This window comes from Sinocyclocheilus grahami, unplaced genomic scaffold (genome assembly GCF_001515645.1).
Source record: "Sinocyclocheilus grahami isolate Dianchi unplaced genomic scaffold, SAMN03320097.WGS_v1.1 scaffold251.1, whole genome shotgun sequence".
NCBI classification, from domain to species: Eukaryota; Metazoa; Chordata; class Actinopteri; order Cypriniformes; family Cyprinidae; genus Sinocyclocheilus; species Sinocyclocheilus grahami.
The window spans coordinates 963,695-980,433 of NW_015505430.1; the positions used below are offsets into that span (position 1 = coordinate 963,695).

Sequence of the window (16,739 nt, forward strand, 5' to 3'; positions counted from 1 at the left end):
GTTATGGTTGATTGCTCTTCGGCTGGATATCAACACATCCATTAACGTAAACTACGCCAGAGCGCGTACACATCGCACGCACCGGAGGCCGTGCGGGAGCCCAAAGACAGTTGGACATAGTGGTGTATTAGAGGTAAAAAATGATATAAATACTGTTCGATTTCTGGCACAAACCGATCGTTTCGTGTCTTAGGACATCAATGTGTTGTCACAAGCCGCAGGGTTTAATTTGGATATGTCTGTGCATGTTTTTTTTATTCTCATAGATTTTGTTATCAATGCCATGCATTATAAGACTGATAGACTGTAATGGTTGGACTTAAAAATCATCATATGTGTTCTACTGAAGAAACAAAGTCACCTACATCTTGGATGCCCTGGGGCTAAGCAGATAAACATCAAATTGAAATTTTTGGGTGAACTATCCCTTTAAAACTCTCGCCCGCTAGCAGACCGTTAGAGATTAAAGCAGCACTATGTAATTTTTGGCGCTCTAGCGGTTAATAAACAGAACTGCACACATCCCGCGGAAGAACATTCCAACCGGAGCTACTTCTCTAAGTTTATGTCAATAGCGATTCACGCAGGTATGTGTTACTCCGCAGCAGTGACAACCCGACCAGGTTACAATAGTCCAAATATAAGTACTTATTATAAGTGTACAAGACAAAAACGCGGTTTGGAAGATGAATTCACGATGTACTCGCTCATTATATACATTTTGCACATTTTGAACACAGAAAAAGTTACATAGTGCTGCTTTAAATGTGCTTGCCCATTCCAGCGGTTCACTTGAACTCTTCACCTCACCGAATCAATTACGCACAAATTCACACACAGACTCAAAAAAGTGAAACTCTTAGTAGCTTTTACAGTGTCAGTTTTATTCCACAGCAGTTGACATCAAAAACAGATTTGCATAATATAAATGGCAAACGTTATTGTACTATCAGATACATCTGAACGAAATTAGCCTATCTTTTTTGTTTTTCCACACAGCCTAGTGGCTTTATTGGCTTTCATCTGTATTTTACTGCTTTTACAAGAAAAACATGAATTATTTTGTTCTCGATTTGATTCATAAAGAAAATGTTTGCTTTCAGCTCAAGAGTATCATAATCTCATCTGCCAGAAACTCTTCTTCGGTCGACATAGCCTACATGTTCCCAGATGCGACATTTTACTAGGCTATCACTTTAATCTATCCTCATTCTGTCTATAACAACTCACTCGAAACATATTGAAGTTAATGGGCTTTCAAATATTTACAAAATGATTCATGTCGCACTAATACAAGAAACAGGACCGATCTGCAGGTTAAAGGGGTAAAAGTTAAAAACAAACAAAATGGGGAAAAAAGAAAAAGAGGGAAAGCACATGGCCAAAGGAAATGATATGACAGCAAAATACAGTGCTTTTGTTCTCATTTTGTTATTACTTTTTGGGCTCATATTGAATAAGGTGGATCGCGTCTTCATTCTCAAGAACGCCTTGAATAAACTCACCCTCAGCCAATCGCTCTGAAAGAAAAATAGAAAGAGTGACAACACTCAATGTTATTGGACAAACTCACTTATTCAGTCTTTTAACAGCAGCCTTTTGACATTACTTTACCATGGCGCCATCTTTGCTTTGCAAAGGTAGGAAATGCAACCATATATTCAAATAACACACTTAAATCTTTTATCGTTTGTCCATGGATGACAGATATTAGATAATACATATGATATATATGAACACTAAAAGGTTATATAAAAAAATATAAAAAAACATAACATTACCATTATCTTTTTTATTGAAGAACGACCACAGTTTGTCTGCTCTCTTCTCAGGAGTGTTCTCGTCTGCAGGAAGATTTTCCTGTGCATCTTTGGGGATCAGCTTAAAGATAGCCTGAGGTTCAACAAGATGGGAGAAAAGTGGACGTGAGGAGGGAGGAAAGACAAATTCTAAGAATAATTATCTGTGTAATAAACATCTCTCTTTCAATTTACATTCTGGGCTTGAAACTCTGGCCATTATGAAGCATATCCTAATGACAACTTAAATTATTGTAATTATATTTTAATATAATAAAATATGTTACTTAAATATTAATTATTTTGTTTTAATTTAAAAGCTGAAAATTAATTTCTTGCTATTTGCCATTTAATCTCTGTTATGTAATAACTCTGATAATACATTTGAATGTGTGTGTGTGTGTGTACAGGTTCATATGGTTTACAAGGACACAAGTGTGTATAATGACAGGTATTACAAAGTGAACATGGTTTATGAACCAAATGGCTTTAAACTTGGAAACCCAATGTGTGTGTGTGTGTGTAATTATTTTATATTAATAATATAGTCTAGCCACCATTTCCAATTGCCATAGCATTTTCCCCAAACACACCAAAACTAAACACCTCATCTCAATACAGGCAACCTAATGTTTTACCCAAATCCCTGTGACAGCCAGCCACATCCATTAGTTAATTGGAGTGCCAAATCTTCTGATAATGCTGGTCTGGAGGTTATCATCATAGATTAGGACCACTAACGCCAAGGGTCATCTACATAGACTTTAGTTTTTCCTTACCACAGCTGACCTGGATCTGAGTGGTCCAGTGAGCCGTGGAGATGTTTATCTCTAACAGGACACGTAAGAATAATACAGATTAGAGGCAGTGCCAAAGTTCCTGCCAAAACACACACTGCATGGCCTCAGCACAGCTCAGTCTTTAATGCTCTTTTGCATTCAGTCACTGGCATGATGACAGTGACATTTATACTTATAAACCACCAAACTAGTGATCACAAAGCCTGAGCATAAGGTCAAATGCTGATCTGACCTAGTGGTGTGTAGCTGTGTTAGGATAACCATTTTGATGCATCCACAAATGCCTTAAACTAGTAAACAATGCAATGAAAAGGAAACTGTATCCCCTGATTCTATATTGTATCTTAACTTCTCAACCTGATGTATGACTCTTTTCCTGCTCGATAAAAAACATAGAAGAAACATTTTTATTTCTTGTGTTTGTCTTGCTGGATATATAATGTGCAATTTAAGCCACGTTCCCACTGTTTACTGTGACTTATGCAACCCACTTATCCAGCATAAAAAAAAAAAAAGAAAGTATTTTACACTGTAATCCCCCCACCCACCTGTCTCTGTGCTAATGGCTGTCTGCATTTGAAAAAGCCTCTGCGTACATTTATTGTTCAAGCTAAACCATTTATCGGATGAATTATTCTAGGATTCAACCGATTGCATTAGCCATGCTCCAAGGCAATGACTCGTTAAGTCAAAGCTCATAAGACATTTGGCTTCTTTCTTTTTACCGAGGCCTTGTATTCTTTGTCTGTTCAGTTCTGCTGACTGAACAAAACTCAGAGAGAGAATAGAGGGAAAATTGGATGTCTGGTTCAGTGATTAAATGCAGAATATGTGATACGTGATCAAGAAAAAGATTAGAATGTATTAGCATGAGCACTATATAAGAGAGACTGGGGCAAGTTGTCACAAGGGCTGTATTTTAGTAACTATAAGAATTTGAGTCAAATGTCCCTACACAAATATGTGTTGGTATCAAACATCTTCTTCAAAACTGTCAGACTAATCAGACTAAATCAGACTAACTTCCTTTACAAAAAAGTATACTTCAAGTTAATTTTATTAAGTATACTTAAGTGAAGTTCAAGTATATTTTTACATATGCTTGTAATAATATTACTAGTACTAGTAGTATACTTGTAAGTGTATTATTTTGTATTATTATTTACTATTTGGGACTAAACTGGCCCACTTTTTAGTTTATAGAAGTATACTTTAAAGCATACTTTTAACATTTCCCACACCTGTTTTCTCTCACACACCTAGTCCAACATTTAACACTAAACTAATATATACTAATATACTTTTAATCACAGTAGTAAACTTTGAGTACACAACTAGTGTACAACTACAAAGTACATACAAATTAGAAAGTGAAAGTACACTTAGTTATTTTAAGGTTAAAAGTGACGTGACATGTGGCCAAGTATGGTGACCCATACTAGGAATTAGTGCTCTGCATTTATCCCATCCTAAGTGCACACACACAGCAGTGAGCACACACACACACACACACACACAGTGAACACACACCCGGAGCAGTGGGCAGCCATTTATGCTGCGGCGCCCAGGGAGCAGTTGAGGGTTCGGTGCCTTGCTCAAGGGCACCTCAGTCGTGGTATTGAAGGTGGGAGAGAGCGCTGTACATGCAACTACTTTTTTTAACGGTTTGTGAATTTGGTTTCTAAAACATTTGTAACAGCTTTTATGTTAAACCAAAATGTTTAACTGTGATTTTAGGGCCAAGTGTGTTTATCATAAATATCTGGTTGGGGTTAACTGTCAAACATGTGTTTATGTAATTTAATGATTTCTTTCTTTCTTTCTTTCTTGTCATTTGTCAATTGTTTTACTTAAATTTCGATGTCATAGGCTGTTCAATCAATGGCAGGTTCCATTGTGACTACTTGTCCTTGTGTGACAACATACAGTGCGACAGTATACCCTGCATATAGGGGCATGTTGTCACAAAAGATCAACATGCATTCAATAATATTTTTATCTTTTTATCTTTAGCAAAACTGACAACTAGCCCTGGTTTCCCTACATAAATATCAAACTCACTCATTTATGCTATGATTTTGAAGGGAAGCCACACAACAGTGCCACAAATGAAGACTTGTTCACCAACGTCTGACCAACCTGACAGATTTCTGCCACTTCTGACTTGGTGATGTAGCCGTTCTTGTCAACATCAAAGAGTGAAAAGGCCCACTCCAGCTTCTGCTCCGTCTTTCCAGTTGATGTCATATGTAGAGCAATAATGTATTCCTTGAAATCCAACGTTCCATCGTCATTCGTGTCAAAGGAGCGGAAGACATGCTGGGCATATGATGCGGCATCACTGTCTGGGAAAAAGCGTTCGTAGATCTTTTTAAACTCCTCTGGTGAGATCCGGCCAGACGGACACTGCTTCTGGAAGTTCTCGTACCACTGTGACAGTTCATCCTCTGAGAATTTGGTATTGAGTTTGAGATCCTCCAGGATCTGCTTGGACATAGCGCTGCTTTTGGCATTCCCCATTTTTGGCTGCTGGTGGAGAGCACAGGCAGGGCTTCAGGAAATGTTGTTCGTCAGGTCCTCCTTTCCCAACCAGAGATACACTATATTATGTAGCTGCTCTTGCTGAGATGTTCCCAGAGAATGTCTCTTTTGTTGGGTGCCTGTAATTAATGTCCCATTAAAATCTTGGTGCTCAGTTCTCCTTTTGAGAGATGATAGACAGACGGATTGATAGACGTTGTATTGAAGTTCTCAAATGTAAAGGGAAGAATGACCGCTGATCAATGACGTTGGATGCTGATGGGTGGGTGAGTGAGTGAGGGTGGGGCAGGTGAACTTAGGCTGTTACCTTTGAATGCAGGTTTAAGTCGTTAAAGAGGGATTTGACGTGGCTGAGCCTCTGTGCCCCAAATCAACAGCTTGGGACTGTCCCCTTTCATAAATGATTACAATAATAACCCAGAACACAGAACAGAACATTTAACAAATGAAGCATATATTTGAGCTTTACCAGGCAAATGACCAGTTGTCACTACATCTTAAGCTTGTTGATCATATCTATGCTATGTCTTATGAATTAAGCATTTAGTTTGGGTGACGTATCAAGCATTATTTTGAATTTTGTTAATTTAAATGTCATTGTGACATTACTGTACATTGTAACTATTGTAACATTGCTGTATTTAGCTATCTAACATATTTTATTTAATATTTTAGGTTTTGTTGAAATTGCAAAATGGATTTGAGATGATCAAGAAAACGTTGCACAAATCAGTATGGTTTTGCACTGCATAATATTGTTTTTCTTAGCAAAAGGTGTGTCTATGAATTTATATATCGCATGGAGTTACATAATAGTGTAATTTCCAGCTATTGTTACGAATAGCATATTTTAAAAAAAAGATCAAATTTATCAGATAAAGATGTAATTGTACTGTTTTTTCACTCAATTAATTAACTTTTTAGCTTAACTCCAGAGATCCTTGGGTGCAAATTTTTCATTTAATTTCATCAAAAATCATATTTTGTTTAGATCACACAGCTGACTGATATCACTAATTATAAGCAATAGAAACTATGCTTATCCTTAAATGAAAAGCGCAGTAATGTCAGTAACAAAAAGTCCTTAACATACAGTCATGTCCTCAACTGCTTGACAGTCTTAGTCCTCTTTAATGTGACATCAGAGCATTTTGGCACAGACAGCGGCATCCAGACAAACAAACTGACCTTTTGTGATGTTTAAATAGAGGCCTTGATGTAGAGATGTACTTATTTTTCCTCAGCTTGACACATTGTTTCTTACTAAAGTTTACAAATGGCAACATCAGATAGGTTGAATGGATGACTTAAAAAATAAGGTTTATTTGTTTTATGTTCTGTTGAATTCATCCCACAAACTGTCAACACTTTCACTGAATGTTAATCTGATGTCTGATGTCAAGTTCACTGAGGTTAATTCAAGACACCTCTGGGGTGTGTTTGATTTTATTTCAATTGCATATGGTAATTGGGATTAGTTAAGCCTGGACCTGACATCTGCCATATACCCTCTTTTCCAGGAAGCATATCCCTCTTTTAATCTTATTCCTGTACTTCTCACCTCTCTACAACTTTTCATGCCATCTGTCTTTTATTAGTTCTATTGCCCTCTCTCTTTCTCTCTCTCTCTCTGGTGCATGCTTTCTAATTTACTGTATTATGCATCTTTTTCAGTTCAGTGTCAAACTTAAGCATCATGACTTTATCCTGCTCACTGAGTGGATGTTGCCCATAATGGTATGTGTCTGGGTTTTAGGCCTCAACTTTTACACTTGCACATAAACTGTTGTGGGTAATCCAATAAATTCATCAGATCATGTTTGGTTCAGTTACTAATGGCTGTTAGTAGCAGCTTAGGTTAATTATATCATTATATGTAAATATCATTGACATATATGTCGTAATATCAATGACAGTATACTTATGTTGGGTCTACTTCTCTAACTCCGTGCACACCACTTCTCAATTAATATCACCAGCCACATTGCATTGTTACAGTGCATTTACACTGACACGGTCATGTAGAGCAGAGCGGGCATTTTCAACAAATTCCCGTGAGAGCCTAAAACACACTTGCATGGCTTGGGGATTGACAGCGGACTGGAGAATGCATTGAGAGCATCTGAGAGCACTGAAAATATATTGCATATATTTTGAATATTGCAGTTTGGACACTTTCATTTAGGTATTCCGAAGCACCATCACACTGTGTTTTCACTGCAGCGGCAAAACTCTGCTACAACATTACAATGCCTTCACTTTGGGGTGTGTTGGTAGCAAGTGTGTTTAATATTTGTTGCTTACACTTGATTTCAGTAGTCCATTTTAAACATTCCACTAACTATTTGCAACTACGTCAACTAACTTTTATTAATTTGCTGCGGCATTTGAACTAACTCTCATTAGAGTATTAGTAGGCTGTTAGGTTAGGTTTATGGTTAGGGTCAGTTGAATAAGTTGACATGTACTTGCAAAGTTACTTATAGTCAGTACAGTAGAACGTCTGTTGGGGGACCATCAAAATAATGTGTATTATTAATATAATAAATATTAAGCAATAAGCTGACAATCTATAATAACTGCTAGTTGACCTGTAGTTGCAAAATTACTTATAGTTAGTATAATGCCTATTGTGGATTATCGAAATAAAGTGTTACCTCTGTGTTTTTTCTGTATACTGCCAATGCAGTTGTCATCGAGTCCATCGAGATCACTCAGATCTACTAATTCTGCTATGTTGCAAGTGCCTAGGACAAGACTAAAAACCAGAGGTGACCGTGCTTTTTCTGTTGTTGGCCCAAAACTATGGAATAGTCTCCCGTCTCACATTAGAACTGCCCTGACCTTGTTTGTTTTTAAGTCCACTCTTAAGACCTATTTATTTTCTATGGCGTTTAATATTCCTTGATCTGTTGTTTTATGATTCTGTTCTTAGGAACTTCGCCCACGTTTACAGCTTGTGCTTTATTGTGTTGTATAGTTGCATTTATTGTTTGTATGCTTCAAAATTGGTCATTGTTTGTTTGTGTAGTGTTGTAAAGCACTTTGGTCAACTTGGGTTGTTTTTAAATTGTGCTATATAAATACAATTGTATTGTATTTTATTGTATAATCATCATACATACACATGATGATTTAAGGTATCTTGTAATGTGCATTTGTGTTTATTAACTAAACCTAAAAAAGAAAGAGATGCTTTTTTTTTTTTTTTTTTAGCTTTGTGCCGTCATGCCACATTCAAGAGTGTCAAATCATTTAGCCTCCTGTTTGAATTTATGTTAACATAAGTTAGAAAATGGACCACACAACAGTCAAAATTCAAGTTTAATATCTGGGACAGTTATTTACTAATGTGCGACATTTACAACATACAGACATTTAAACGATAATGCTAATAGGGCTCATCATCTAATAGAAAAAAATAGGTAACCTTTTACATTTCTTCTGGACCTTTTCCCTGTCCCTATAAGTGTCTTCGCATCAGGTCACACAATGAGATCTTAAGCTGCATTTGAAACTTTCCAAAACATTCACTCGATACAGGTCTGCCCTACCTGTAATCGCCCTGGATTTATTTAACTCCCTTGGAAACACCAGACATACCTCAGTCTTCCCTCTTTTAGCACAGGGATTTTCTCTGTGCTATTCCAGGAATTCCAAGAGCAGGATTAATGACAAGGATTACCTGTCAGAGCTAATTACAATGTGCCCACCTTAAGAGCAAATTGTGACATGCAGTGTACACGAATTGCTGGGACTAGCATAGAGATTTATAGTTGTTGTTGTTGTGGTGGTGGCTCTGTGAGTGTGGTTTTGGGTCAGTGGGGTAAATCTGGAAAAATTGCAAATGACAATTTATTACACAATTTGTAAAAAAATACTTTATTCCCCCTTCTGAAGATGGATAACATCAAACAGGCTGACTCGTCACTCATTTGACACAATTGTGTCACAAGATTTGGAAAGAAACCCCCTCTTATGCAAGTGTTTACTGACCTCATAGTGTTTTCAGATGTGTAATGGACATCTTATGAACAAACAGGGTTGAACAGATCAACTTGTGCTTTGAATGAGTAGAGCTTTAGAAATACCTAAACAAGAACAGGTTTCACTGATAAATAAATTAAGTGTTCAATCACTCAGAAGACACAAAGCCAAATGGCATCCAATAATTCTTGAGCGTGGAAATGATTATGAGAAATGACAACAAAATGAACCATTTCTCAATCAAAAAACGAGGCACGTAGACAGGATAGCGATTGAAATGTCAAAAGGGCAGGGGAGTGCAAAGAGGAAATTTCTTTCAAAAGAAAAAAACAAACGTTGTGCTCAGAAAACAATACCTCTTTTAAAAATCCAGCCGATTCTTAGGCAAAGGCAGCAGTGAGGGTGGGAGCAGAGGAAGGGAGGGAGTCTTAGATAAATACAAGTTAATGGGTCATAATGATGTCTCATGACAGACATCGCTTTCCTTTGGGACACAAAGGACGATGGAAACAAACAAATGATAAGGCAAATAAAAACAACAGTCCACCGGTTCTGTGGTGGGTACAGGCTGGTCTGCATGCACTGAAGCACTGTGTAAATGATTGTAGAGCACTGCGCTGCCATTCAACGTGTTCTTGCCTGAGAGAAAACGTAGAGAACATTTTTACACTGATGAATTTTAGGAAAAAGACTGGATTAAAAATAGGTTACATTAAACATTTTTATTTGCAAAAGAAGTGTTTTTTCTTCATGTTTTGGAATGAAGATTTGTTGGTCTGACTCTTTACAAGCAGGAAAATAGGTGAGAAATTTATACATTTAACTAAATATTCATTTATGCATTTATATGTTTTATATGTTTGTATGCGATTTACACATTTATATACAACACACTTTTGAGGTAATTTTGATGCCACTTAAAGGAATAGCTCACCCAAAAACTCTGTCATTTTATACTCACCCTCATGCCATTCCAAACCTGTATTTTGAAAAATGTTGCTAACCAGTTTTGGTTACCATAGAAAGTAAACATCTGTCAAAATATCTGTTTGACAGAACTTCCATTTTTGGGTGAACTACCCCATATTAATGACCACAAAATTTAACCTTTCAAGATAGTGATAGATAATATTAATTTTGACAATTAACAACATAGAAAAACAACATCATCATCAGTTTTATTGTTACAATGAGAACTTTATTTATAAACTGATGGTCTATATTTTCATACATGGATATTGGTTGACTTAACAGTAGTCGTTCTATAATTTATAACACAATTTGTTTTCATCACAGTGGCATTTGCTGTGCATAATATGCTGATGTGTATTCTGTGCTTTTGTATATTTGATAGGAGTTTAGAAATGACTGACACATCCATATGAGAAGAGACTAGAAGGACAGTTACAGAAGAAGCACAACCTGGAGGGACAACTGCTTTCTAAGTTCTTTATTTTGTTAAAATCATCAATATTTAAGGAGTTCATAAAAATCATACATCAACAGGAAGGACAGGCAATTTTGGAAAGATCTTACTTTCGTGAAGCTCATTAATGATGGCAACACCTGCTGACCTTCAAGCTGATTCTAACCCAACCCAAACCGTGAGATATGATCCAAAGTCGGAAACAGTGACGTTACCAAATGGGTTGGTTTCTGTGGCAGGTGTCACGGTGGTGACGGGGGGAGCAGAGCTGTCCTGTGGCTCCTGTATGTTGGCCTTTGGTGTTTGGGGCACTCTGGTTGGTTTGAGTGTTGTGTCAGTAGGTTTGTGGGATCATTTGGAGTACATGAAGAGTGGTCTGTCACACCTTCTGGCTCTTGGATTGGTCCTGCTGCTTTCCAGTTTGAGTCTTGTAGCCATGATCTTCGTCCTCCGTTTCTTAATGAAAAAGAGAAGAATGATGTACAGAAGAGAGAGGGCAGAAGCGAATATAGTGCTGGTTAATGAGTATGCAGAAGTTGTTTTAAAAAGGGTCACGGTGTAAAAGAATATGTCAGACTCCCTGCTGCCTCATCTTTGTTTTTCTTCATCACTCTTTGTTAAATCATGAAAGAATGTCACAGGAAATTCATTGGATTCAGTGCTACAGGAAACACTTAGCTATTTCCTTTGTGATTTCAGAATACACAAGAGACATATTTGCTTCTGCATTCGTGTCTTTATTAGACTTATATTGTATATCTAACTTTAAATGAATATTATTCCAGAGGTTTTTAGCTCTTAAGTTGATGCAGTGACTCTGAATAATTGCATATCTCTTCTTAAATATGTGTACGTATCATTGTGTAATTTTGTCTATAATCCAAGTGCAGCCAAAGTATATTTTTGTAGTTATGTATTTTTGAGTTAAACATATTTTCTTCATTGCCGTATACACAGAAAAACACATGAACACATGACGTCAGGTCCAATTACATCACAGCTGCACAGCAAATAACGATGCATTATATAAAATGGTTAAAGTTTGTGTGCTTAAGAAAACCCGCTGCATTTCTAAATATACATAAGCATTCATTTCTGTGTAACTGAATGTGTTATCTGCCTTTACAAAACAAGGTATTTGGAAATATATTGGAGAATGTAATATTTGAAAAATACTTATATAGCAATGAATACAATTTTACATGTAATAGCTTTAGTGAAACACTCAATTAATTTCTCAAGAATTGTTTTTTTTTTCAAGAGTTAATGCTGGGTTTACATAAAGCTGGACATTATCTAACTTTATTGTTTGCATAGTTACACATCTGATATATGAAAATATATGTGATAAAAGTATGTGCTAAATATGTGATCAAATAAATCAAATGTGATAATATATGTGATAAAAGTTTTGGATTTTTGGACAATTGTTTTGATGTAGTAGGTCTATATATAATGTGCAGAGAAATCTTTAAGTTATATCCTTTCATTTTTGATGTCCAGGAATTTATAGTGTTAACTCGTCCTTTAACTAAAATGCATGTTTTTGCATTCCAGATTTCTGAGAGCTAATGATGCAGGGTCTAGGCATGCTGCCCACCCCTATATCAAAACATATACAGTGGGTACGGAAAGTATTCAGACCCCCTTAAATTTTTCACTCTTTGTTATATTGCAGCCATTTGCTAAAATCATTTAAGTACATTTTTTTTCCTCATTCCCAAATATTCCTTCTGACTTTCAATTACACTCTTTTTAAAACCTAAACATCCAGTACCTGAGTAAGGGATGACCTAAAATGCAAATCCTCCTCTTTCTAAAAGTTTGTCAGGTTTATAACAACAGCTCTTTAGTACTTTAAACAAATCATTCCTTTGTCTACATTGTAAAAACAAACAAAAAAACAAATCAAATTATTATGGTGCGAGTTAACGCAAAACATAACAAACATATAAGATGTGATATGATATGAAATAACATGACAATGACATGACAGTTGGATTAGAACATTTCTAGAGTAAGATAAATTTTCATAATTGTAAACGTACCTGAAAGAGATACACATGCTTTATCTCTCTGTTTCTTTCTTGTCCAACGTAGACTATGCTTCGTCATTCATGAGGATGGGGTATTTGTGCGATGGAGTATTAGATGCCTTTATAGCTTACCACCATAGAAATCCCCTATAGTTTTAATGGGACCAACTGCTTTTGTGGCTTACTGTAAACCACGTGTTTTGCTATTATTTGGATATTCACCAGCGGAGCACTTTAATTAATTTGATGCTGTGTAATGCAACAACCACACTGGTGCAAAGGATTTGGGGAAAACTAGGGGGTTTCTCCTTGTACGGCTATAAAAGCATCTGCAGCTTCATCCATTCCATCAGACCGTTAACGGACCTGAACTTAAAGCATCTGAGATTTCGACAGGGTAAGGCAACTACTTTGGTTATTTTGCTGTTTTATAATGGATTATAATGAATATAAATTTTATAATGAAAGCAGTTAAGTTGAAGTGTAGGTAGCTTGTTATAATTAGATTCAAATGATTATAACCTTATAGTTTTTAGAGTTTAAATATTTAGCATAAAAGCGAAGAATTAGACCCACAACTAATTTGGAAATGCACATTTGCACTTTTGAAAGGAAAGGTAGGGATCTTTATGTCTATTTCTATTTTTCCTGCCTGAGCTAATAATCAGATGCTGCAGATTTAAAGTATTTACTGTCATTTGTTTTTTGAATGAGTGTTTCTGCCCTAGTGTTATTCTAAAGTTAACTGATTTATTGTTAATTAATAAATAAATGAATAAAATCATGCCAAATTATCTATACTGTTATTGTTCTGCTGGCAAAAGTTGACACCATTTCCGGACAACATTTTTCATTGCTCATATTAATTGCATATTCTGATTGCAAACTAATCTAATGTGATTATGTGATCTCTCTAGGATTACTGAAAACAGCATACTGCAGTAATTGTCTGGTTATTTCACTCTTATAATTTCCCCCTTACCATTCCTTAAAATGGTAAAAATGGACCTATCTAAAATAAAGGAGATAAAAGCCTATTAGATCTATGCACACTTCTTTAAATTTGTATTACTTTTTTATATATATAAAGTAGGACCTCTCCATAGAGCACATTGAATTGTCTCCACCATTATAACATTATCTACTCATTGATGTTTTTTAATCATAAACTATCTTTTTCTCTAGCCAAGAGCAGTCATTGAAAAATGTGCGGTTGTTTTCAGATCTAGATTACTGAAAATCACAAAAAAAGCTAAATATTTTATGTTTTCTCAAGCAAAGCAAGTTTTGAAAGACCACTGAAAACACGTATTCTTATATTTTTGGCGTAGACAAAGTAGACCTATTTTGAAAGTGCACATTATTTGGCAAAATGTTTGAGCAGACTGATAAAAGTGAACATTTCTGAAGATTTTATTGCTCAGGTTTTATAGAAATAGAAATAAATTGAGATTTGTATAATTCTTTTCAAATTTTGTCTTGGCTTTGAGCACGCAGGAACAGGAAAATCATGGATTCTGCCATTTCAAAATCTACTCAAAGCCTTACCACTGCTGAGGACATGAGGAATGAAACCAAACTTATGATGCAGCCTTATGCCAACTGGGAAGAGTATCTGACTCCAGCACCTCTGTCCATAGCCATCCTGGGAGAGCTGGTTTTCATCTCTTCCTCAACAGATTTCTCTATCAATAAAAATCCCCCTAAAGATGGTTATAAATTCATCAGATACCCTGATTCCTTTCGCGCTTGCCTCATGCAAGTGTGTAACTCGGGTTGGTGGGCGTTTAATGAGGCCCATACAAGCATGGATCAGATTCGCCTCCATACTGGCCAAGTTCCAGATTACATGAAGACAGCTGTGAAGATTCTGTTTCAAGGCAATGATGAAGTTGTCAAAGCACATCTTCCTGATCAGCTAGACAATATCAGAGTCATTGCAGATGATTGTCTTGAGTTGTCTGATGTTGCTAAAAGGCGTTTCACTGATGTCATTAATATCATCCAAGAGCTGCTAGAAGCGTGTGTGAATGCAGAGCACTTTTATGGGGAAGAGTTGGCAGCAATCAAGAAGAAATTAGAAGAGAGCAAACTGAGGGAGCAGTCAGCTAATGAGATCAAGAAAAGGACTGAGAAGGCAGTGAGTGCCATTGAGAAGGAACTGAATCAGGCTCATGAGAGCTACACGGAAGCTCTGGATTCTCTCCCTAGTGGATGGGAAATGATTGGCATGGATTTTGTGAGTGGAATAACACAGAGCATTACAGGCCTGATTAATGGAGTGGCATCTGTTATTACTCACCCAGTGAGAAACATGTGTTCTGCAACAACAAATATGGCTGATACTTTGAACTACATTAGAGATCAGGAAAGCACAAGAGATGTGATTGCTGAAATAAATGCATATAGTAAGTCTGCTGAAATTTTAGCATGTGTCCAGAATATCCAGCAGGTGATAAATGTGGATAGTGAGGATGATGATATTGACTGGAGAGATCTGTATGATCAGAAGAACAAATGTACAAAAAGTGATTGCATAAAAGGATATTTCGAAAGAATCACTGATAATTTAAAGGAAATCCCTAGCTGCCCCGCAAAGAAGCAAGCTAAGACGTTATGCAAAGATGGCATGGAAATATGCAGCCAGCTGGCAAAATATGCACCAGATGGCAAATGTGACAAAGACAAAAGTACTAAAATAATACAAGAGGTCTTGGATCTGATCAAGTCAGCTCACAGTTTTGATAGCAAAAGCAAAGATATCACAAATTCTCCAGCCATTTCTCCTACACCACCAATGATGTTTAAAGAACAAAACAAGTCAGAGAACATGAGTGCTTCTCAGAAGGCCACGGAGAATGCACGGTACAAGATAGAGCAGAGCCGAGCTCAGCTGAACAAGTCAAGAGAGACCTATGAGAAGTGTGTGGAGAACCTAGAGAAGAACCAGAAGGAACTAACTGAAATCCTGGTTACTATGAGAAATTGTGATCCGAAAGAGATCGACTTCAATACTACCACAGAGATGCTGGTCAAAGGAATGGATGCCATGGGGAGAGTGAAGGAGCAGTGGGAGAAGATGGTTCACTTCTTTCAGATGGTTTCCAACATTGTGAAAACCAGCCTGAGCAAAACTCTCAAAAACTTTGTCTCCACATCATAGAAAACACAAGCCCTCTCCTACAACGCAAAACTCTTCTTAAAAGATCTGCTCTACACTCAAGCTTCCCAAGCCTGTAACATCGCTAGTCTGGTCCATATGATCTCTGGAACATACACAGATGTTTCCAGCAAGTACCTGATGGACCGTGTCAGTTCACTGGGCAAACTTTTAACCATGGATAAAAGTAAACCAGAATTTGAGCATGAGCGAATACTGCTCCAGAACAGCTGTGACGAGGCACAGAAAGGCATTTTAATGCTTGTCCTGCAGAATAAAGAGGAGTATGACCGGAAGAGCACTGCAAGACTAGAAAGGATTGATCGAGAATTGCTTGCCATTCTACCTGCTGCTCCTCCAGAACAAATCAAGAGAATTCAAGAGGTTGTTAAAGCTGGATTCACTGAAGAAGAAGAAGCATCATACTTCTGAGAGATTTTACCAATATGTATTTTACAACCTTGCTACGTACAAAAATACTACCATAGTTAAGATTTAATCTTTGCTGTCCAGCATGTAATAGTCATGAGAGCTCAATTTAGATTATAATATTGCTAGTATCCAAAGCATAAAATGTATTATTGTTTTAATCAACAAACAAAGCATGTTCACTGAAACAAACATCAACTGAACAAGAAACATTATGGATAAAGGCAGTGTTTGCAGGATTATCTGCATTAACAGAAGACAACTGATACTGAGATTTTGAAAAACCCTGTCAATCCAAAACAGACCAAGTGTATGATTTATGGGAGTTAGAAAAAGTGTTGACTTTGTTCCTGTATTTAGATTTTAATATCATATTATAAGATCGTAATCATATTATATTTTCAGCTTGCAAATCATTCACAATTAGAAACGCACTCTGCATGATTATGCATGATCTTTATGTAAAGTGGAAGTGGCAGGAAATAAATGTTTTTTTAATTTGCTTTTAAATTTAAGTATGTAGAATATATTTTGAAAGTTTTTGCTTTCTCTCTCCTTCCT

The 16,739-nt window shown here is 36.5% G+C and overlaps 1 protein-coding gene and 1 pseudogene across 1 annotated transcript; one reads left to right on the forward strand and one right to left on the reverse strand.

The window, feature by feature from the left end:
* Nucleotides 1-863: 863 nt before the first annotated feature.
* Nucleotides 864-5,419, reverse strand: rcvrn2 (recoverin 2). The gene is made up of 3 exons (XM_016289758.1): nucleotides 4,739-5,419; nucleotides 1,782-1,893; nucleotides 864-1,520 (listed from the first exon to the last, which is right to left on the reverse strand). Exons 1-3 carry the CDS (start codon nucleotides 5,117-5,119, stop codon nucleotides 1,435-1,437), a joined length of 579 nt encoding a protein of 192 aa, XP_016145244.1. The 5' UTR covers nucleotides 5,120-5,419; the 3' UTR covers nucleotides 864-1,434.
* An 8,678-nt stretch (nucleotides 5,420-14,097) lies between these two features.
* LOC107598458 (uncharacterized) lies at nucleotides 14,098-16,181 on the forward strand (annotated as a pseudogene).
* Nucleotides 16,182-16,739: the final 558 nt, after the last annotated feature.

What these genes read in the sequence shown, in the direction of transcription:
- rcvrn2 (XM_016289758.1), bottom strand. Translation starts at nt 5,119, where the DNA reads ATGGGGAATGCCAAAAGCAGCGCTATGTCCAAGCAGATCCTGGAGGAT. An exon ending in AAGTGGCAGAAATCTGTCAG is followed by an intron (nt 1,894 to 4,738) that starts GTTGGTCAGACG and finishes GTTGAACCTCAG; the next exon opens with GCTATCTTTAAGCTGATCCC. An exon ending in CTTCAATAAAAAAGATAATG is followed by an intron (nt 1,521 to 1,781) that starts GTAATGTTATGT and finishes TTTTTCTTTCAG; the next exon opens with AGCGATTGGCTGAGGGTGAG.